This window comes from Phyllostomus hastatus, unplaced genomic scaffold (genome assembly GCF_019186645.2).
Source record: "Phyllostomus hastatus isolate PE091 unplaced genomic scaffold, TTU_PhHast_1.1 phas_scaffold_177, whole genome shotgun sequence".
Classification (NCBI taxonomy): Eukaryota; Metazoa; Chordata; class Mammalia; order Chiroptera; family Phyllostomidae; genus Phyllostomus; species Phyllostomus hastatus.
The window spans coordinates 672,721-697,217 of NW_025334012.1; the positions used below are offsets into that span (position 1 = coordinate 672,721).

Consider the following 24,497-nt stretch of genomic DNA (forward strand, 5'->3'; position numbering starts at 1 on the left):
CTTCTCAGATAAGGTCAAGTTAAAAGAGCTCATCATCACCAAGCCTTTATTTTATGAAATGTTAAAAGGACTTATCTAAGAAAAGAAAAAAAAACATGTATAGTAAAAGCACAGCAAACTCACAATTATTAACAACCACACCTAAAGCAAAACCAAAAGAAACTAAGCAAACAACTAGAGCAGGAACAGAACCACAGAAATGGAGACCACATGGAGGGTTAGCAACAGGGGAGTGGGAGGAGGAGAGAGGGGGAAAAGGTACAGAGAATAAGTAGCATAGATTGTAGGTTGAAAATAGATAGGGGGAGGGTAAGAATAGCATGGGAAATGTAGAAGCTAAAGAAATTATAAGTACGACACATGGACATGACTAAAGGGGGGGATGTGGGTGGGAGAGGGTGTACAGGGTGGAGGGGAGTGAAGGGGGAAATGGGACAACTGTAATAGCATAATCAATAAAATATATTTTAAAAAAAGAAAAAAGAAAAAAAGAAAAGAATATGGAAGCTCCTTTAAAAAAAAAAAACCTCTATTGGGTTTCTACCTGAAAATTTTGCAAATGTATTCACAAAGATATATGCTATATTCATTAAACCTTTTTTTCTATGAGAGGTTAAGTTTCAATAACTTTCTCTTGACTCTGTATATAAAAGAACTTTTTATTTATAAAAATGGAAATATAACATTATAGTAGTTTCAGGTGTGTAACATAATAATTTGATATTTGTATATAGTGCAAAATGATCACCAGAATAAGTCCAGTTAACATCTGTCCTTCTATATAACTATAAATATTTTTCTTGTTATGAGGACTTTAAAGATCTACTCAGTTACTTTATTTTTTTATTGTTGTTCAAGTACAGTTGTCTGCATTTTCACCCCACCATGACCCTCTGCCCTACCCATTCCCACCTCCCACCCTCAAACCTACTCCCTTTGGCTTTGTCCATGTGTCCATTATACATGTTTTTTGATGGCCCTTCCCCTATTACTCCCTATTATCCCTCTTTCCCACCCTCTCCAGTTACTGTCAGTTTGCTCTTTATTTCAATGTCTCTCATTGTATTTTGCTTACTTGTTTGTTTCACTGATTAGGTTCCACTTATGGGTGAGATTGTATGGTATTTGCCTTTCACCACCTGGCTTATTTCACTGAGCATAATGCTCTCCAGATCCGTCCATGGTGTCACGAAGGGTAGTAGCCCCTTCTTTCTTTCTGCTGCATAGTATTCATTGTGTAAATGTACCACAGTTTTTTGATCCACTTGTTCACTGACGGACATTTAAGTTGCTTCCAGCACTTGACTATTGTAAATGACACCTTTATGAACATCAGGGTGCATAGGTTCTTTTGAATTGGTGTTTTGGGATCTTTAGGGTATAATCCCAGCAGTGGTATTGCTGGGTCAAAAGGCAGTTCCATTTTTAGTTTTCTGAGCTACTTGAAAATATGTAATACAGTATTATTAACTATAGTCATTTATTTCTCCCCTGAAAATCTTTTAGATGTTGCCCTTTTATTTATTTATGTTTTATTATTAATATTGTTAAGAGGACTAAGTATTGTTTTATTTTTCCCTTTTGGAGGGTAGCAGGTTTTGATTGCCTTTATACTTTAAGAATTGCTTTATTAATCCTCTTCTAGGTTTTGTGAGCTTCCTCTTACCTATTTTTGTCTAAAATACAATGAATGTTTAAAATCTAAATATTTGACTCTTTGTTACTCAGAAAAGTTATACCCTTGATCCTCCCTTCCGTTTTGACTGCCCTGACGCATCCCAGACATACACTTAATATCTGTTATTGAACTTCTGCTTTATGTTTTTGATATCATTGTTTCTTCTCATCTGTTTAATCATTTTTTTCCTCTGTCTCTGCATCTTGCAAGAGCTTTTCAAATTGGTCCTCTCAAACATAAAGCTGCTCTTCTAAGTCTAAATTCTTTATTTAAAACCTCCCCTGTGGCTTTTAATTCAAATGTTACATTGTAGTTTCCTTAAAGTTTCTTAATACTTAAAATCCCTTTCATCTCATCATATTTAACGTTATCTCTTCTTCACTTATTGATTTAATTAAAACTTAGTATTTGAATTCCTCCTATTTAGCTTAACACACAATTATTTTTAATTTCTATGTGTAAGCCTGTTTTGCATTTTTCTTTAGAACATATATTTCTAAGATCTCTTTTTAAATTGCTTCCTGAAATAAGTAAGAAAAAGACAAATGTTGTATGATCTCACACGCATGTGGATTCTAAAACTACATACCCAAACTTGCAGACACAGAGAACACGTTGCTGATTAACAGAAGAGGGGTTAGATAAAATGGGCAAAAGTGGCCCAAAGGTACAAACTCCTACTTATAAGATAAATAAGTGCTGGGGACGTTATGTACAGCATGGTTTCTACAGTTAATAATACTCTATGATATATTTGAAAGTTCCTAGGAGAGTGGATCTTAAAAATTCTCATCACAAGAAAAAAAACTAACTATATGTGGAGATGGATGCTCATGAAACGCATTGTGGCAATCATTTGCAGCTAATGTTACAAAGCCCGTTTATTTATTATCATTAGGACAATGGAAGGAGTTATAAGAATGTTCCATGGAGTAAAAATATCTGAACTCTGTGTTTCTAGAACAGGTGTGCAATAATAATTCTGTTGCATATCATGGGAAAATTGTCCCTCCCCACTTATACTTTACTTTCACTATATAAAAGGTAAAGATGTTCAAGTATATCAGAAACTTTAAACTTTTATGTGTTGTGCACTTTATTTTTTTGAATTAATTGGGGTGACATTGGTTAATAAAATCAAGTGTACAACTCAATAAAATATCATCCAAATATTGCATCATGCACTCATCACCCAAAGTCAAGTCCCTTTCCATCCCCATTTATCCTCCCTTTGCCCTCTTCCATCCTCTCCCAACCCCCTGGAGCTCTGGCTATCACCATACTGTTGCATATGCCTATGTGTGATATAGATATAGATAGATAGATAATTTTTATTTTTTGCTTAATCCCTTCACCTTTTTTCACTCAGCCCCTACCCCTCTGACAGATGTTGGTCTATTCTATGTACATATGCTTCAGCTTCTATTTTGTTTTTTAGATTGTTTTGTTCATTAGATTCCACATATAAGGGGAACCATATATTTGTCTTTCTCTGACTGGCTTATTTCACTTAGCATAATACTCTCCCAAGCCACCCACACTGTGACAAAAGGTAACATTTCCTTCATTTTTATAGACAGGTAGTATTCTATTGTGTAAATGTACCACAGCTTTCTTTATCCACTCATCTACTAATTGGAACTTGGAGATATATATAAATGCACAGCCAAACACAAAATTTGTATGATTTCATAGCCCCCCCAAATTATAATTAGAGTTTTGAAAGCATTTTTAAGCCTACTATCTTGATATTTTCAATTATTAAAGGAAGTATTAGTAGACAATTTCATTGTGATTGATAAGTGAATGCTGTCATCTAGTGGTAGCCAGTTTAACAACACTTTTAAGAAAGAACAATTTCAGTGTTTTTTCACTAGGAATGTCGCCTATCCTTTATTTCAACACATTCTAGATTTGCTGAGACCATGTTAACAGATGATGACTAAGGAGTAAAATGAGGAGAAACATGATGTTTCATAAAGAATGTGAAATGTGTATGTCATAAGTACTGAAAGCACATGCTATAAAATATATTTGGCTCTCATTTTCTAAAATAATACTAAATATTTAAAGCTAAGTTTTTAAGAATTTAAGATACGAGGTCATTCTGAAGAATCTTTATTAACACAAATTTGGAGAAAGAACATCAGCCTTAAAATTTGATGAATAGCATCTTGACCCATCGTTACCTAGACACAAAAACTGGCAGAAAGCATGCTGAAAAATAAGCAAAACAGAACAAAAAAAATTTAGAACAGAGACTATTTACATCCATCAAAGTCAGTGAACTAAAATTAAACATCTTTTATAGAGACCTCCAAAGATAAGATCATGTAGGGATCTCAGCCAGCTTTATGATTGCAAAAAATACAAACTTATCCCTTTATGCTTTAGATGTGCTATTACATTCCAGGGAAAAAGGCTCAGAAGTTTGGTGGAAAGAACATTGTACCTGGAGAAAATAAAACTGTGAGGCCAAAGTAGGTGGCCTTGGACAACATACTGATTCTTCCAAGGCTTATCATCTATTAACAAAAATTAATGCCCTACCTATGACACAAAAATTAATAAATAATAGTAATAACTAATACTTTATTAAAGGATTATAATGCATTCTGCACTTTCTAGGCACAGATCATATAATTGCCACAGCAAAGTCCCAATGAGTTACTGCTATGAACAGAAAGTATAGGGAATATAAAAGGTCTTTGTAGAATATCTACTCCAAACACAGAGGTAGTATTATGGAGCACAATACAGTGTTAAGTGTAGTCACATTACATCCCCAGAAGTTACCATGTAGTTGGAAGTTTCTGCTGTTTGACTACAACACACTTTTTAAGTTTATGTTTAAAAGTCAAGGGCAAGTTTAGACAATTGATGGATCTCAATGCCTAGTAAAGCAAAACAGAAGTATTGTTAAGTCCCTGGTTATGATTACAGCATGAAGGATTTAACAAAGAAGTTCTCCTTTCCTGGTCAGAAGCCTTGAGAACATTTTTAAAGTTTTGGAGTTCAATAACCCAACCATCTCAGTTTAAAATTCTCCATCTAATCCCTCCCGGATGAGAAATGAAAAAACCAAACAGAAGAAAATTGAAACCTAAGACATTGTGTGACTTGTCAATGACACAGAGTGATTCTCAACACAAAAGGACTCCCAACAGCCAGTCCATGTTCTTGCATCTTCCATGTAGATTAGCTCTCGATCTGCAGTACAGATGGTATTCTAGTTCACCTGCTCATCAGGAACTTCTTCCTTTCAAACATCCTTAGGAATGAATCCTTGACTTCCTTGTTTCTCAGGCTGTAGATAAGTGGGTTTAACATGGGAATCACAGCTGTATAAAACACAGACACCACTTTACTGATGCCCAGGGAGAAACTAGAACTCGGACATACATAGATAAAGAAGAGTGTCCCATAAAGGATGGAGACCACCGTGAGGTGAGAAAAGCAGGTGGAGAAAGCTCGGTGCCTCCCGTCAGCAGAGCGGATCTTCAGGATGGCGATGATGATATAAATGTAGGAGACCATGATGATCATGCCACTGAGTACCCCCAGAGCTCCAGCCAAGATGAAAAGCAAAAGTTTATTGACCTGGGTGTCTGCACATGCCAGAGAGAGAACCGGAAGAAGGTCGCAGAAGAAGTGATTGATGATTTTTGGACCACAGTAAGGGAGGTGAAAGGCAAACGTCGTATGGGTCATGGCACTTATAAGACCTAGTATATATGGCCCTACCACCAGCTGCACACAGACCCGCTGGGACATATTGAGTGTATACAACAAGGGCTTACAAATAGCTACATACCGGTCATATGCCATGGAAGCCAGGAGGAAACAGCCGGTCACTACAAACTGACAAATAATCCATAACTGGGCAGCACAGCCAAGGAAAGAGATGACTTTTTTCTCCACAAAGATGTCAGTCAACATCTTGGGACCAGTGGCAGAAGCAGAGCACACATCCACAAAGGACAAGTGACTGAGAAAAAAGTACATGGGGGTTTGGAGTCGGGAATCTATCCAAATGAGGATGATCATCCCCAAGTTTTCCAGAAAAGTGACAAGATAAACCAAGAGAAGTATCACAAAGAGAACAACCTGGTACTGGAAATAATTTGTTAAGCCCATGAATAAAAACTCAATCACAAAAGTTTGATTTTCATAATCCATTTCTGTTTTAATCTGTAATGAAAGACTTTTCTTTGCAATAAATTTGTAATTGAGGGCTTAGCAATTTTAAATCTGAATTTAACTTCCAGTTTTCTACGTTTCATAGGGCAGACTGACAGACAACACTCCAGTTCTGCCCCAGTGGTTGTCCTGTCTCCTATCTGTGTGATACTAAGTCACTGAATCTTACTGGGCTCTTCAGTTTCTTCCTCCATCAAATAGGATTTTGGAGGAGAATTACATAATTTACACCTAAAAGTGAGCTTTGGAAGTTATCTAAGGTAAATCCTCTAACTGTATGAGGTTACATTTCTAAAAATCTCTGCCTTTGACCCAAGGATATCTTAAAAACATTTCATAGGAAAAGGCGTTGTGTGCATTTGATTAATTCAGGCTGATACTCTCATTCTAGGTAAAGGGTGTTAGGACTATAACTTCCTCACCAATTCCTTAGATTCTAGAAAAATGATCAGCTGGGTTGTGGAAAAGATAAGTTTTCTGATGTCTAAAAGCAGAACACAACAGAAGTTGGCTTTGGAAAAGAATAAAAATTCTCAGCAGTATCTCCCCATGATGGCTTCTCCAAAATGCCTACGTTCCTCATATCACTGGTGACTATTATACCCAGTAATCTCATCAAACTACATCAAATATTTTAGTCCATCAGAGAATAGACCAGTTCTTCAATACTGAGCCATAGTTGTAGCCAACTGATTGTTATCAGGAGCTGGGAAAGAAAAACAATATTTTAAGGAGGAAAAGAACACACTTGGGCATTTATCTTTAGAGAAATGAAAACTCATGTCCACATAATAACCTGTACGATTTCATTGATAGATGCTTTTTTAATAATAGCCACTCAGAACAACCAAAATATCCTACAATTTGAATGGTTAAGCAAATGATGGTATATTCATAAGAATATATTCATATTCATTACTGAGTAATAAAATATTACTCAGTAACAAATAGGAGGAAATAAAGTATACACAAAAACCTGGATGGGTCTCAGTCACATTAAAGTGAGTTAAAGAAAGTCAATATCAAAAGGTTACATTGTCTATGATTCCATGTATATATTATGTACTCAAAGCGGCAAAATTACAGAGATGTAAACAGGTTGGTTGTTGCCTGGGATTAGGAATGGTAGGAAAGAAAGCAGTGGTGTGATATAAGGGGGTAGCACAAGGTCTTTATGGAGTTGGAATAATTTTGTATACTGAATGTGGTAGTGCTTTTACAAGTCTACACACATAATAAAATGATGCAAAACTATACACACACATCACACTGACGTCAATTTCTGATTCTTCATGTGGTACACTTGTGGAAAGATGTAAGCATTGGGGAGACCTGGATGAAGAGGACAAGGAGCTTCTCTGTACCACCTTTGAATTTCCCTGGGAATCTGTATTTATTCAAAATAAAGACTTTTTTAGAAAAAGAATAAATGAGAAGTGAAAAAGGAGGAAGTGATCACAATACAAATAAAGGCAAATGAAGGAAGGGAGGCATGCATTTTGGACCTTGAAATAATCGTAACGATTCCAACAGCAAAATTACACAGTTATGAATAGGGTGTGCAGCAGTAGAAGTATTGACAGAAGTCTACCAACATTCTCCTATGTTAAGAAAGCTTGAGAGGATTTTGGTGAAGAGGAAATTAATGAAATGAAAATTTGCTTACTTCCTGTCATCTCAGAGGCCATGGAGCTTAGGTAGAAATAGCCTCAAAGGGGTAGAATTTAAGATTAATCAGAAAAACTATACCTTAACAGTGAAATGTTTCAAGAATTTAATATTTTCTACACATAGACACACATTTCAGGTCTTTTATATTTGTATTCACGATCACTCAGGGAAGGTGGAAACAAAGTGTTTGGAGGGTCACAGTAAACTTAGGCTATGGAAAAAAATTATGAGCATAAAACTGGAGCATACCCATCTACGATCTGAACCAACTCAAACTATTGTGTGAAAACAATAGTTTCCAGCTGTGAAAATGCACATGACTTTGGTTTTCCCAGCATTACTCAATTCAAAGCCTGATATAAAAAGATTATGATTCTAGGGATGTATGTGACTATGGGCATGAGCAGCAGGAATTCAAGTCAGTTGGTTGAGAGGTTTGTTTTCTATTTATAATACCCAACCTAAGCAAAGAAATTAAGACCCAGAAAAGCCTCCCAATTCTAACATTTGATGAACCCATGTATCTTATAGCACATTTTAGTATCTATACTAAAGGGAATATTCAACCAAAATGTACATTCAAGTTAAGTAATTTGGATCAAATGACACAGACTAAATATTCTACTTATACCAACCTTCCCTTCATGGTAGGCTTAGAGATGATGTTTTCTTGGGCTTCTAAGCTTATTTTTTATATCTACCTTCCTGAAGACCATATAGGAAATCACTTAACTCACCTGTCTGAAGAAACATGCCTTAGATTTTGCCTGCTTAGGTCCAAGTGAGTAACAAAATTAACATTTTCTGAAAGGAAAATGTATCACTGCAAATGTAGACTTGTTATTATTCCCAGCTTTTTCAGGTGTGTAGGAAGATAAACAATACAATGATACACTCTCAATACTTGGGCCTTCCAACAGCACCTTTTAAAAGGATCAATTGACTCAATTCTGCACAATACGCAATGGGGTTTATCTAAAGGGCTCTGTGTGAATTGGAGCTAAATCCCTCAAGGAGCCAGAAGTTTAGGAGATTAATCCTAGAGGGAAGATATTAAAGTATTTGATGAGAAAATAATTTACGGACCCTGAGTCAAGGGTAATTGCACAAAACAAAACTGTATACTCCTTTGGGACCACCCCTCCCCCACACTTTGAAATTCCAGTATTGAGCCTTCAGCTGCTGCAGGATGAGCACTGTGTAGATTTGAGAATCCGAGAGGTTACAATCCAAAGATGAATGCGGGTACACAGCAACACTGAAGACCCTCTGACTGGCCCACAAATACTAGGCAGGTGGGATCGTTATAACCCGAGGGTTTGGTTATTCTTGAGCATTATGGATCTCAAAAGGAAGCCAAGATATAGGTAAACAAAAATAAGGTGGACTGAGGTGTCTACCCAGCAATGGAGAGCTCTAAATTTGGATAGCATTTTTGAGAGACAAAAGTAGTCCACATTGGCTATATGAAAACTTCAAATATAAAAGTGAAAAAAATAGATGTGGGCTTAAATTTCATAAATGTTTTAACATTAAACAGAGAAGTTTAAATTTCTGTAAGTAAAAATAATGACTCTTTAATTAAGGTATTTTAGAAAACAGATGACATTTATTCACATAAATGTTGCCACAGGACATGAATCTTGCCACTGGAGATGTTTACTTTTCGAGGTGCTGGGAGGTTCTCCAACCTCTTGAGACCTCACACAGTCCACCCTCTAACAACTGGGATGGAGACACCTGGGCGAATGCCTCTAAAGACGTTGACTGCTCAGAATCATCTATGTCCCCTGCAGACATGGCCTGCCCTTCCCCATCAAGAGCTAATATTCTCCCAAGTTATAAGAAAATGTAGAGGCCTCTCTACTTTTAGAGAGCTCCCCTACCTTCCCTGGCCTGTAGACCTATAACTGAGGATAAGTCATAGTAAACCCAAATAGGAAGATCCTGGGCTTAGTGAGGGAGAAAAGGGGCTATCTCCCCAAAGGAAATGCAATAACTAGCTAGCATGCATCAGCAGGGCAAAGGGGAGTGTGGTTGGGACTGAATTCTGAGAGTGCTTGGCCAAGGGGACCAAGGAGAGATTTTTTGCTTGGGAACACTTCCACAACATAGGGGCTTTAACACCCTGACAAGCATCCTATGAGATGATGTGAAACCTCTACTTGAATGAATACATGAAAAAAATGATGGCTTATGTTGAACAACTCACTACAGCAGACAGTGTAGAAATGGACTGAGTTTCAGGAGCATGGGGAATCTATAATTTACAGCTGGAAGACCTATCCAATGGCCACATTTCAAAGGCCCAGAGGCCACACTCCTCATCAAGACCACAGGAGTATGCTGATGAGAAGGGTATCATTATTGCTAATATTGTTACAGAGCTTGCCAAAACTCTGCAGACCAGGGCCTATCCACATGGTACCTTTGTATAAGACCCCACAACTAATGCTGGAAGGAGCAGATCTTTATTTACAACATTCCAACCCTGCAGGGGTAGGGGGCCAGGGCTCAGAGCACCTCAGCTTGGAGCCCTCCTTTCCCACGAGACCCAGCACTTCCCATGCTCCCCACCAGGCTACTGGCCAAAAGCATCCCCAGAAGGTTCCCATGTCCTTATCTGTGCAGGATCTGGAATACGTTGCCATCAGCCTCCATATAATAGTCCAGGGAAGCATGTGTAGTGTTATTCTGGATCATGGTGAAACTCAGGAAAGGCACAGGTTTTAATAGTCCAGGAACAATCCAGGTGCAGCAGGTCAGGATCTTTCAAGAAAGTCCTTTGCAGCTCCGGAGTCAGCCAGGGTGTTTACTTTTCCCTTCGCACTGCTCTTTCAAACTGCATGGCAAAAATCCCTTACTACAGACAGCATGTCTCTTCCCTCATTACTACTCCCTGCAAGGCCAAGAGCAGCTTCACCTTCTCAAGCTGCATGGCCAAATCCCTTACTACATCCTAAATGGCAGAAACCCTCCTTCTTTCTAAACCACGGGAGGGGAGAGGGAAAGAAAGGGAGCACCAGTGAACCTGGATGGCTGCTCTGCTTGAGTTTAAATCCCAGCACCTCCTACACAACCTCATTTCTGACTCCTCCCACACAGTTACACCAGCTTACTTCTTTACCTTCTGCCTTTCTCGAGCTGCCATTGTTAGTCCGGACAGGGACCACCTGAAACACAGAGGAACTGCTTTGCCTCCCTGCTTTCACACAGGTGCAGCAACCTGGCGCCACCTCCTGGCTACAGCATGGGTCAAAGACAAGCCCATATCCCGGTCTCCAGGGGGCAGGCAAGCTATTTAACATGACTATGAAGCTGGCCAAATTCCCATAGTTATGCAAATTAACTCTGAATGGCTGTTTTCTGCTTCTCCCTCCCACAGCCAGGTTTCCAGGGAATATCCTCTATATTGTATAACCATATACAATATGGTTAGTGGTAGCTCTCCTCTCTAGACCAGGACTGGCAGTAGGAGACAGTGTTACAGGACCACAGAATTAACTGACAACCACGGGAATAGCAGCATTCCAAGACAAGAGAGGCCAGTAGTCAGTACTGGACCAACACAAGACTGGAATGAATGATCTAACAGATGGAACATAAATCTTTTATTCTGCATTCTTCTCCTACTATATACTTGACATATGACAATATTCTTTACCATCTTTTTGCCACCACAGTTAATTATAAGGAATTTACTTTCATGTTTCTAATTACTGGGTTAAAAACCAAATGAGTCTTAATCAGCTTTTCCTAGACTTAGCCAGCCTGCAAATGAACATGGACTAATACAAACAGCCACATTATGAAAGTGACTTCCCTGAGAAGGATGCCAGCTACCATAAAGAAGGGACCAGGATGAAAATGAGGAAGTCTAATGGTAGACCATTTAGTAAGAAATCATGAGCCCCACCCAGTGGACATAAAATTACAAAAATACTGTTCCTTTATCAAAAGATGCCAGAGAACATGTAACGTATAAAAGAAAAACAGAACGAACAATTTCTTCTATTTGAGGAGGACTCAACTTAGATGTGATGTATTCCCTCTAAAATCAAGGACCATCTACATAAGCTCTCACACACTGATGTCATAAAGAAGAGAAGAAAGACAAGGGAAAGGAGCAGAATGGAGAAAAGGAGAGGAAAAGGAATTAAAAGAAAGATAAGACCAAAACATTTCGATGGAAGAGAGAGGGCCATGGCTGGCATTTTGAAGAGTAGAAGAAAGAGCAAACATCTTTCTTTTCTTAATCTCATGAAACAGAGCAAACCATTACTATCAATGATAGCTGGAGGACTAGAAATAAAAATTGTCAGCAACGTATGTAGCCTGAAAATTAGAAGCAATTGTACACAGAGAGAATGAGAATTAGTAATCCAAGGAAGTGATCATTCCCATGAGAAGTGAAGTGAGTCTTAAATCAGTTTGGGTTGAAAAGACATTAGTGAGCCGAAGAATGATTATTAGAGCTAGAAGAGACAGAGATCCCTAAACCACCTCGTTTCCCAGTTTGTTAGGAGAGATTATAATTACAACTTAAGGTAATTATGATAGGGGGCTTAAGACTGGGAAAATTTTAGCTTAAGGTAAATAGCCATAAATCTAGCAGGTAATGTGTATGTTAAGCTTTCATTTCAGAAACTACAGATAAGGCCCATCCTGGTGCCTGGGAAAAGCAGCTGACCACCTGGGGCACTGGCTAGAGATTACCGCCTGGAGACTTCCATATCAGGAAGAGCAGGTGACTACCCCTACCCCTTGGAGACAGCTAACTGCCCAGGACAGGAATGTTGCAGCTGCTGAATCTCAAAGCCCTCACCGCACATTGTTTGTCCTTCCCCATCCATCTTATAAAAAGATCTGGCCAGGAAAGAAAGAGGAAGATGGTTTTGTTAGGGTATGAACCCACCATCTTCTCGGATCCCCAGCCATCTGAATAAAGTGCCCACAAAAGATTCAATTGCTGTCATTGCTTATTGGATTTGATAGTGACAGGCAGCCTGAATGCCGGTGTCTTTTCCGGTTACAATTACATGTTTTACATTTGTTTAACTCACTCATGTAACATTTTTTCCCTGATATCTTACTCTGTGTCAGGTGCTTTTATATAGGGTTGGCAAAAGTAGGTTTATAGTTGTGACTATGTGAAACAGTTTATCCTTGAATTTTATGTATTAATTATTGTATTGTTTCCTATATAAACAACTCTGAACCTACTTCTGCCCACCCTGTATGTATTATGTATTAATTTGTGTGCAAACCACACATATTTATTTAATCTCTTGCAATTTACCACTTAGGGCCTCAATCTATGCTTTAAAAAAGCTGTAATTTCATTCCACTTATTGCACTCAGTTTTTAACAAAGACTTATTATTATGTGGTGCTGAGTTTGAAAAGCCTTACAGGTACTATATTGAATTCAAGGATTATAAAGGGAGAATAAGTCCCAAGAAGGAAAACTGGAAAACTGAAGAGTGTCAATGCTAGGAAGTTCTCTGTGGCTGGGGGGTAATATCTCCCCAGCCCCCAGGCCCCCATCCACCATGGATGAGAATAAGTCTACCAAGACATGACCTGCTTAGGGAGGAAAGGTGGCTGATCTCTCAAAAGAAAAGGGCGAGGAGCCAGATCCTCAATGGACTTTTATTGGGTTTAATTTGCATAGGAATACAGGGCGTATACATAAAGCTCATCAATCATTGTCAGGCAGTAATGATCAAAAAATAAATAACATTCAAGGAACTCTGAGGGCCCTTATTTTGAGTCAGGGTCAAATAGCTAAAGGGCCATAAAACTTTGGGGAACAAACTCATTTCATGCTTGGATCCTTATGGTTTAGATTGAGGATATTCTTAGCAAAGCAGGTTTCAAAGGATTTTATGCATTCTTTCTTAGACCTGATTGCCCCAGAGAACCTGCCCTTTCCAGCACAGGGCCGCACCCACCTCCAACATTGTTTCAGGCTTAAGTCAGGTAGCTGAACTAAGGCAGTCAAGGGAATAGGAGACATCTTGCAGACAGAATGAGGACTCAGGCTATGTCAAATGAGGGGTGAGGGTCCATCACCCCCTTTTTCTATAGCCCCCCAAGTCCTTCCCTGAGGGCCTCTTCATGACAATGCTTGTCTTAGGTTGTCCCTCCCTTGAGGAATCTTACCCATCATTGGCTAACCAGTCATCCACTCTGGGGCTAAGCAGGGTGAAGTAAAAGGGGGCAGAGGCAGACCCTTACAAGGAAGATAAACTTTGTATCCTTAATGGCTTATTGTCCCAGGGTCTTTTTACCCAGCCTTAGCCTTGAGGGGTTACAGTTTCTGAAACCAGGCAGGGCAGTTCCCAACAGAACACCATATGAAAAGAGAGCATTCATCAGAGTTTAGATATATTGTATAAAATTATAGAACTTCACATAAAAAAGTAATTTAGATGGCATTGAGTCTATTTTACCCTCATTTTTATAAACTAAGACATTGACAACCAGAAATGATATAACACTTATCTGTTTTTAAACTTCTTTATAATTGGCAGAGTCAACATTTAAAATGACTCCTTTAAGGACAGTCTAAATCTATTCTTGACACACACTTTAGCACTCCACCTATACAATGGCAAAAGCTGCCCTCTGAGTCACCTACCCAGCAGTGTATTCTTCCTAACAAATGCCATCCTAAAATGCATCATTTATATCCCTGTTCCTCGGGCTATAGATGAGAGGGTTCAGCATGGGAGTCAATGGGTATAGGAGTCAGAAACTACTTTATTAATGTCCTGAGAACTTCAGTTGGGCTGTGTATGAGTATACAGAAGGTGCCATACAAGATGGCCACAGCAGACAAGTGTGAAGAACAGGTGGAAAAAGATTTTCACCTCCCATTGGCAGACTGGATATTTAATATGGTTTTACTTTTTTTCTCTGAGTAGCTCCAGAAGAAAAATGGGACATCTTTGAAAAATGGGGCAAAGTTTCTTTGAACAAAAAGCACTTGGTTCTGAGAGACAGAAACTCACAATTCAAATACTATACCTAAAAGTTGTTACAGGTTGTTTTGGGAGACTGAACAGAAGCATGACAAAAGTCAAATATGAAATTGAAAAAAAAAACTACATGTAGACTTGGAAATACCTTGCTTTAGGTTTATTTAAAATGAGGGAAAGTCTTCACCTCGGTTACAGACTCCAAAGTCCACTTGCAAATTCTCTCCCATACAAATAATGTATACTTAGGAGTCAAAATCCCATACAAACATTTCTGGTTATCAGTAAAATGTACAATATTCTTAACTTTTAAATCACTCATGTTGAGTTATGCCCAAAAGCAAGGCTTTACCCACTAAAGTCTGTATAGATTTTAATCTAGACATAATTAGAAGCCAAAACCCCCAGAAAATTTCACAACACCCACAACCCCAAGTTTTGTAGAACCAATCTTATGAGATTTTTAAGCAAGGATCATTTTGGTTTGGAACCATTGGTTCAAGATCATAGATTGTTGAATAAAGGAGAAAGGCACCACTGTGTTACTTGTTTGAAGTATCAAATATTGTTTTTCATTGGTATGGTGAACTAAATTGTGTCCCCAAAATTCATATGTGGAAGCCCTGACCCCTAATGTGACTGTATTTGGAGAGAGAACCTTTCATGAAATAATTAAGGTTAAATGAAGTCATAAGAGTGGGACTCCAGAATGATAAAAGAATTCATTATTGTCCTTTGTGCCACCCAGTATTTTTTTTTATATAGCAACCCTAGCGGACTAATAAAGTTGGGTTAAAACTTCCCCAGAGAAATGGGAATTAAAAGAAGAATGACACTGATGTTATCAAACATAAAATAAACTGGCATTATAGACAGGGCCAACAGGATTATGAAAGGCAGCACAAGAAAAATGTAATCCCTATTTACTTGAAGGATAGACTTTTTTACACATTTCTCTCACCCCATTATCTTCACGTGCCTGCACATATACTTCCTTATCTTCAGTCAAGTGCAAGTCATTCTACACAACTACTCTATTTGGAGCCAGCCTATCCAACTCTGCATCTGATTCCTTGACTTCATGCTTTCTTAAGAACTTCTGTCTTTTATTTTTCCACACTCTTGAGATGTATCAGTTTAATAAAAGAACACACCTACATGGTGCTTACATTTTAGTGAGGAAAAATAATAAACAATACATTTAAAAATCATTTTGAGGGTATTATAAGTTAGAAGGTGATAAATGTTATGGCTAACAGAAAAAGTAGAACCAAGTGGAGGAAACATGAGTTTCTTGCTGCTAAAAATATCTGGGGAAAAATCCGCTTATGCTTCCACCAGGAGGAGGAAAAGGAACATTTTTAAATACACCACAGCACCCTGTACTTAACTATGCTCACCCCCAGGAGAAACTAGTTAACCAGAGCCTAACCTGGGGGGTATTATCAGAGCCTAATTGACCTTGGGGAGAGGAAATGGCCAGCTTCAGCCCCCTCTAGCCTTCCACATGGGAGAAGAGAAATACCTAATTTCAGCCCACTCTAGCCATCCTGACCCAGCTTATGGCAGAGAAAAAAAAAGCAACTGAGAAACACTTGTCAAATTCACAATGCAGAGGCAGAGCTTCACTAAAAGACTGAGACCTGACCATGGGTCTATAGAACACCTCCACCCCTCACCCCTGCCTTGTCACACATCACTAAAGGCTGATTTACAGCCGTTTCATTTACCCAGTATGTCATGTCTATCTATCAAAAAAAAATGTACAGAGCAGACAAAAAGGCAAAAAATGCAATTTGAAGAAACAAAGCAAGTGTCAGAAGCGGATGTGTTAGGGATGTAGGAATGATCAAGCCAGGAATTTTAATCAACTATAATTAAAATGCTAGAGATCAAAACCACTAACAAAAATGGAAACTGCTTTTGATGGGCTTATTAGTAGACTAGACATGGCTAAGAAAAAAATCAGTTTGCCTGAGGATATATCAATAGAAACTTCAAAAACTGAAAAGTGAAGAGAACAAAGTGTGAAAAAAAATAGCATATCTGAATATGTAAGTGTAAATGGCAAAAGTAGACCTTGGTACCTGAGTTCTGGCTACGAAGGAATTCAGAGCCAAGGCTCAAAGTCTTAAGAGAAAGTTTATTCAGCAAGCAAAACAAAAGTACACTAGAAAGAAATTTTCCAGAGGGTGACTTAAAGAGCTGTCCTAGGGTGTGGGCTAGGGCTCCTTTCAACACCTCTCTCAACACATACTTCTTCCAGCTGAACTAGCAGACCTGTCCTATTACCTCCTGTCCTTATATGCAAGTCAGAAGGGGCTCTTCTCCAGCCCCCTTGTTCTTCTCTAAGGGTAGGAAGGAGTCTACTGCATTATTAGATACATGCCAGGGGAGAAAAGGTCAGGGGTAAGATCTGAACCTCATGATCGAAGGCAATCTAGGGGAGGAAAGGGTTACTTAGGGGCCAGGTCTTGATTAGCAATACTTATTTCCAATACTTGCTCTCCCAGGTCTGCCCGTTGCTAGGCGTCTGCTGCTAGGTGTCCAGAACTTTCTGCCCTAGTGACATGCATTACCTGGCCTGTTCCCCTGCTCTGATCATGCTTATCTGACTGCCTACCACATAAAGACTGTGGGACAATTATGAATGGTATTACCATGTGCACAATGGAAGTATAAGAAGGAAGGGGAAAGAAAGGGAAAAAAAGAAATATTTGAAACAGTAATTACTGAGAATTTCCCCAAATTAATCTTAGACACCAAACCACAGATCCAGGAAGCTCAGAGAACATCGAGCAGGATACATGCCAACAAAAACTATACCTAAGCATAAAATTTTCAAACTATAAAAAATCAAAGGTAAAGAAAAAATTCTAAAAGGAGCCAGAGACAAAAAAAAAAACCTTACAAAAATAAGAATTGCATATTCTGAGTTCTCCTCAGAAACCATGTCTCATGAAAACTGATGACCTTCTCCCAGGAGCCAATGTTACCAGTCAGGAGATCTCAGTGTGTGGAAGCCTTAATTGACAGAGAATTTCCCGACTGGGATTGGAACTTACTCTTTCTTTATAAGATAAGGGGAACCAGGTGATGACTTATAGGGTAAACCGAAAAAAACACCTCCCATTGAATTTCTGTCCCTGCCCAGCATGAAGAACCAGCTGGGAACATTTCTCACTATTAAAAACAAAACAAAAACTATGTCCTAATGTACATTGCATTACACTTACAAAGTCTAAAGGAAAAGAATATGATGCTATAAGAGAAAAATAATTACACGGGTTTTAATTTAGATTCAAAAATTAGTGTGATTCTCTGAGTAGAAGCAACATTTAAGTAGTATATGAAAAACAAGTAGAGTTATCCATGTAAATATGCTAGGGGAAGAATTCTAAAGAAAAGCACTTTAGGTTATCAGAACAGCAATAACTAAAGCTAGAGGAAGACAGTTGGCTTGAATATATTTGCATATATTGGAGGAGAGCAATTCAGGAAATTTATAATTATCACTTGCTTCCTGCTGTTCTCCCCCAACCCCCTTCCAATAGATTTTGCATTATAAATGTTCAAGAAATAATTAAAAATACAGAAAATACTTCAGGTCTTATACTAGGAAATGACAATCTTCAAAGGTGACTTGTGGTTTGAGACATGTTATATAGTGGAGATACAGAACAAAGTCATTTTAAGGCAAAATCTGACTGGGAAAGAAACTGTTGACCTTCATAGATAAAAGTAGGAGCAAAATTTCATTTTCCTTTGTCACACCTAAGCCAAAATTGTAACAATTCTTAGTGAAATGGTGTTGTAAAATTTTACAAGACTGATAATTAATGATGATAATCGCATATAATCGTTGACTGACCTAGCTTACATTTGGAAATTCATACTATGGAAATGTATCAATGTCATTTGTGTGGAGAATAAAAGGAAACAAACTGAATTTGTATCATTAGGAAAAACAGACATTTCTTTCTATGAAATATTGTGCTACAAACACTATAAAATGTGGTTTCATGTGAATTATTTCAGACTTCATCACATTTGCACTGTGTCATTTTTAACAGCATTTTGTTATCATTTCAAGGTTTTTCATAAGGATATAACTTGCCACTATGCATAAAAATTATAGCCTATGGGAAGTGGAGACAAAATGCAGATCCTTAGAGAAAAAAAAATTAGAGACTGAAGCATGGAGTCACTAAGAGTATCTTTGTTGTCCTTAGTTCTTGACAATGATAGTGTTCACCCATGTTAAGAAGTGTTTCATGAAATCAGAGAATGTTGGAATGCAGAGTAGCCTTAAGAGAAGACATCGAGGCCAACCCCTCAATGTATTTATTTACTGATATATTCATTCATTCATTTTTTCCACTTTGGCACAGACTACAGCCTTTCAAAAATGAATTTTAATGGTAAGATTAAACCGACTGGTTGTAAAACAAGTCCAACAACTTAGAAGAGTATGACCCTCTTTGCTACTTCCAATGTCACATCACTGAACCAACCGATGTTCACAGTTTGGTCTGTAGCCTCCCACACCTCTCTCTGTGACCTTGTTCACATATGCACATGCCAATATATCTTATACATCAGATAGGTTTTACCTCACCTCTTTTCTGGTTTCTGTTTTTTTTTTTTTACAAATTATAATAGTTGTACAGATTGAACTTTGACTTGATTCTTTTCCATCTATCAGTAATTATATCAGAAAGTTTCCCCTAAACCAAAGCATGAACATCTAACTTATTCTTTTTATAATTAGCTATGCAACATTTCAAAGAAAGAAATGTATGTTTCTCCTAATAATGTGAAGTCAGGTTGTTTCCTTTTATTTCCTCTATAAAAAGGTGCTGCAACATTTGTTTCTGGTCCTTATGTTTCTATAACATGGATTTCCAAATGTAAGATAGCTAGGTCAAGAATCCAATACCTTTGAATGGAAATCATCAAATCACAAATTATTTTCTGGAAATGTAGCTATTCACACCTAGCTACATTAGTTATGTATAAAGTTGTTGTTCATACTCAAATGGTAACCTTGCTAGAATTGTGCATAATCATTTTACTGTTTGCCAATCTGATAGATGAAAAAAAAACAAGCATTGCTTTTTCATTTAATTTCATTTACTTGATCAATTGGAAGGTTGAGCAATTAATATATAATATGTTTAATATAGTTATGTATATTTAATTTAGGTCATTTGTATTTCCAATTGTATCAGTTAGCCATTCATTTCTTCTTTTATTTTTCTGCTTTGTTTCATTTTTCTACTGTGCTTCATGTATATATACATTCCAACACTTTCCTACTGACTTTCCTATTGGGACATTAACTCATTGTGAGTCACAACTGCTTTGCAATTGTTCTTTCATTTTCTATTGTTCAACTTTTTTTTTAATCATTGTTCAAGTACAGTTTTCTTTCTTTTACTTCCATTCCAGCCCACCTGTTGTTCAACTTTTAACAAGGGCTACAAAACCTTTATTAATGAACTCTGTTGATGTTTCACATATAACATTTGCGTTTCTGTTCTGGAATAAAATACCTTCCCACACATAAGAATATATAAAAGTTCTCTTGGGTTTCCTTCTGGCATAAATAACATCTTCCTTTGTATTCTCCATCATTTCACAAAGGAGAAGACTGATGCAAAAACAATATAAACAGTACTTCCAGTACACAAGTGACCTGGTAACAGGCAGAAAGGAATTTTCTGTTCTCCAATTTACCACATGATACTGAATCACATTATTGCATTTTTTTCTTTCAAACTTGCTCTTGAATGCATTGTTCACCTCCTTGTTCCTCAGACTGTGAATGAGGGGGTTCAGCATGGGGATGACCACTGTATAAAACAGAGAAATCACTTTATTGGTGTCTATGGAGGGTCCTAAGTCAGACAGAACATAGCTAAAGAAAAGAGTCCCATGCAGAATGCAGATGGCAGCCAGGTGAGAACAAGTGGGGAAAGTTTTCCACCTCCCATCAGCAGTCTGGATCTTCAGGATGGCCACCAGGATAAAAACACAGGAGACAGTGATGATCAGGCCACTGCATACCCCAAGAGCTCCGGCCATGATGAAAAGAGCCAGCCTATTGTTCCAAGTGCTGGCGCATGCCAGGGAGAGAATAGGCAGAACGCCACAGAAAAAGTGGTTGACGGCATTTGGACCACAGAAGGGTAAACAAAAAGTGAAGGTCTCTGGAGTAATAGCATTTAGAATGCCTGCGGCATGAGGTCCCACCAGCAGCTGCACACAGAACCTCTGGTACATGATGACTGTGTACAACGAAGGTTGCAGATGGCTATGCACCAATCGCGCACCATGGCCGCCAGGAAGAAACTACAAACTGACCAAAAACCACATCTGTTAGCACAACCCATGAAGGAGATGACTTTTCTCTCCAGAAAAATGTCACACAACATCTTTGGAGCAATGGAAGAAGAGGACCAGACAGCCATAAGGAACAATTGACTGAGAAAAAAGTACATGAGGGTGTGGAGTTAGGAATCCGTCCAGATAAGGACCACCATTTCCAAGTTCATCCTCAGTGTGACAAGATACACTAAGAGAAATAACAAGGAGAGAATCATCTCCTGTGAAAAATTATCTGTTAAACCCACAAAAAGAAATTTACTCACTGCTGTTTGATTATTTTAATTCATTTTGGAATGGCAATCTGTAAAGAGAACAAAAAAATATTTTTTATAGATCGGTAACTAACAAAGCCATATAAGTAGCCTTTGAATCCATTAGCTATCATTAATATCTATGTTCTTCAGCTATTATAAATATTTACTTTTACAGCTCAACTTTACTTTTTTTCTTATACCAAACAGTTCAAAAAAGTAAAAAGTTATGGAGGTATATGTATAACACTCTTGCATTTGCTACTCATCTTGATCAAATCACAATATGCTACAAATAACTTTTTTAAAAATCATGATATGCAGTAAGCATTCATGGAATTATGCAAACTCTTGGGTTCTAGGTATGATTATTTTGCTAGTTATCTATGTGAGCTGGGCAATTTGTATTTAACATCTATGGATATTACTTATTTATTTAAGTTTACAGATGACCTAATGTTGTCTTCCAGCTCTTTAATGTCATGATTTTAGACAATGACATCAGTTTCCTTTCCATTCAGTTTAATAGAAGAAAAATGATTATCTCTGAATCCACATCTCAAGAAAACTGTAAAAAAATAAAGCACACAAATCCTTCATGCATTCGGCTTAACTTGGGAACTCACATTACTGAAATGGAAGTCCTTCTACTTCACCCTATTGTCAGTTACTTCTTTGTCCTAACAACAGGCTAATAAAAACCCTTGATCCGCTATTTGTTATTGTTCATGACATACATAGAGGGAAACAGACCTTACATAGAAGGAAAGAAAGTATTAACAATCTGAACTCAGGTATTTGTTCACTCATTTCCTTCTTTTTATTTTATTTATTCTGTGATTAAATTTACTCAAGTAGTAAAATTTAAAACACTCAGAAATGTATCCTTTCACAGTTCTGGAGACAGAAGTGTGAAATCAAGGTGTCGACAGTGCTTTCTGAAGGCTCGAAGGGAGAATCATCCCTTGTCTTTTCCTCCAGGTTCTGGTGCTTTGTGGTGGTCCTTGGCTCATGACAAATTAACAGCATTTTCTGACTCTGTCTTCCTATGGCTTTCCTCTCAGTGTGTCTCTATGCCCTCTCCACTTTTTAAAAGGTCATCAGTCATTGGATTAAGGGCTCACCCTAATGCAGTATGACTTCAACTCAACTTCATTACAACTGCAAAGTGGCTATTTCCAAATAAGATCATATTCTGCAGGTCTGGCGGACGTGAATATTTGGAGGACACTATTCAACCCACTATAATGTGTAAACATAGATCACAGACAGCAGGAAGGCTATGAAGAAAAGAAGGAATCTCAGCTCAAATGCCACTGTATGTGAGAGCACAGTAGAGAAGAATCAACACAAGCTGGAACCAAGTGAACCTAGAATTAAACGCTGGCTCTGAATCGTTCTACATGTGCAGCTTTGTATTTTAGTGTATGCTTAAACGGAATGAAGAAAACTTAGCTCACAGAGCTCTTTGAAAGAGTGGACTAAATAAAACATACCAGATACCTCTTACATAGTAAGTGCTCCAAAAAAATTAATTCCTTGCCCCATCTCTCTTTTACTAAGTGTTTCTTGAACCTCAGGTCACTGTTAGTTTCTCCCTCATCATGATTCCATAGCATCAAAACATCCCTTTGAAACAGCATTTATCAAATATATCACATGATTTGCCAACATATAACAACTTGAGCACAGCAAATCTGATTTATTAATTTTGTATCCCCTGTGCTTAATAGAGTATATGGGGGCAGATAATTGAATAGCCAAATGTCAGAGAAAGAAAACTACCACTCTAATTTGCACCCTATTTTCCTTCAATTGCACATTGTCCCAGGACAGAATCATCTTACAATTATGAAGACAACATATATATGTCAGTCTGATTCTCAGCAAAGAAACATGGAGAGCACAAGTATGCCAACAAACACAAACAAAAGCAGTGACAACCTCGGGGGATGCTGTCCTCTTATTTGGAAATAGGAGCTTTAGGCTGGAGATAAATAAGGGAACAGGCCAGCCCTGGCTGGCGTAGCTCAGTGGATTGAGCGCGGGCTGCAAACCAAAGTGTTGCAGGTTCTATTCCCAGCCAGGGTACATGCCTGGGTTGCAGGCCATGACCCCCAGCAATCACACAATGATGTTTCTCTCCCTCTCTCTCTCTTTCTCTCTCTCTCTCTCCCCCCTTCCCTCTCTAAAAAAATAAATAAATAAATAAATAAATATCTAAAAAAAAATAAGGGAACAGGCCTTCTTGTCTTCAAATGCTGGAAGAGCTATTCTGAAGAAGAATTGTTATGAACAACAGTGGTTTTATTTTTTCTCTGGTAGCCCAGGAAGACAAATGGTGTCCTCAGGGACTTCAATAGTAAGATCACAAACTTAAGCTCAAAAGAGTGAGAACATTTTTTAAACTTAGAAAATTCCAAGAGTGAATAGTTGCTTTTGGAAACACAACCGTCAGTTTAGGAGACACAGTCAACAGTGATCAGATAGCAGCTTGTCAAGAATATTGCAGAACACATGATGTGAAGGAGTTGAGCAGTTTTTTGTAAAACATTTGTGCATCTGAGTTCTGTTATCTTGTTAAGCACATTGCCCTAATACTGGGTAATGGAATTATTTTTATTTTCTCATGTCCCATATGAACACAACTCAAGATATCACAATAAATAAATAGGCTTAATATTGAAAAGTTCCTGAACAATATCACTGATAAAATTAATATTATTCATAGAAGAACATTAGGAAAGAAGGAATGGACCATTTCAACTGACCCACAGAAAGTCAAGGTGCAGGACACTGTGGAACAACCATCTGATCACTCTATTCAGTGTGCGGTCCATGAATCGACAGCACTAGCATCACTCAGGAGCTGATCAAAGACGCAGTGAACTGGAGTGAAGCCTCACTCCAGTTCAATCAGACCCTACCTTTTCACAAAACCCCCACATGATACACACACCTTGTCTTCTGAGCACTATCAGAGTCACTTACATTTCTTCTCTACATGTGAACCTTCCAGTGAATCACCTGTGTAAACAACAATAATATTTGTCCTATGATATCTAATAATATTAATATGAAATTGATTTGCCATTATGGCACAACTGTAGTTAGCAAAGTGGTCACGTCATTTATCTCTCCAGTAAATTATTTATGAAAGATCCCTATGGATTGTGTTTGTGGCATTGGTTAATAAGTAGATGTGTGTCTCAAGAGTACATTTCTATATGCCCAGTATATTGCATTGTGTGCCCACCGCCCAAAGTCAAATCTTCTGTCACCGTATATCTAGCATCCTTTACCTTTAATCCCCCATCCCCATTCC

General features: G+C 37.9%; 1 protein-coding gene and 1 pseudogene across 1 annotated transcript; both read right to left on the bottom strand.

Annotated features, from left to right (window-relative positions):
- Positions 1-4,912: 4,912 nt before the first annotated feature.
- Positions 4,913-5,857, bottom strand: LOC123831494 (olfactory receptor 1002-like). Its single transcript, XM_045858375.1, has one exon. It carries the CDS (start codon positions 5,855-5,857, stop codon positions 4,913-4,915), a length of 945 nt encoding a protein of 314 aa, XP_045714331.1.
- Positions 5,858-19,455: 13,598 nt separating this feature from the next.
- Positions 19,456-21,208, bottom strand: LOC123831439 (annotated as a pseudogene).
- Between the last annotated feature and the right edge of the window lie 3,289 nt (positions 21,209-24,497).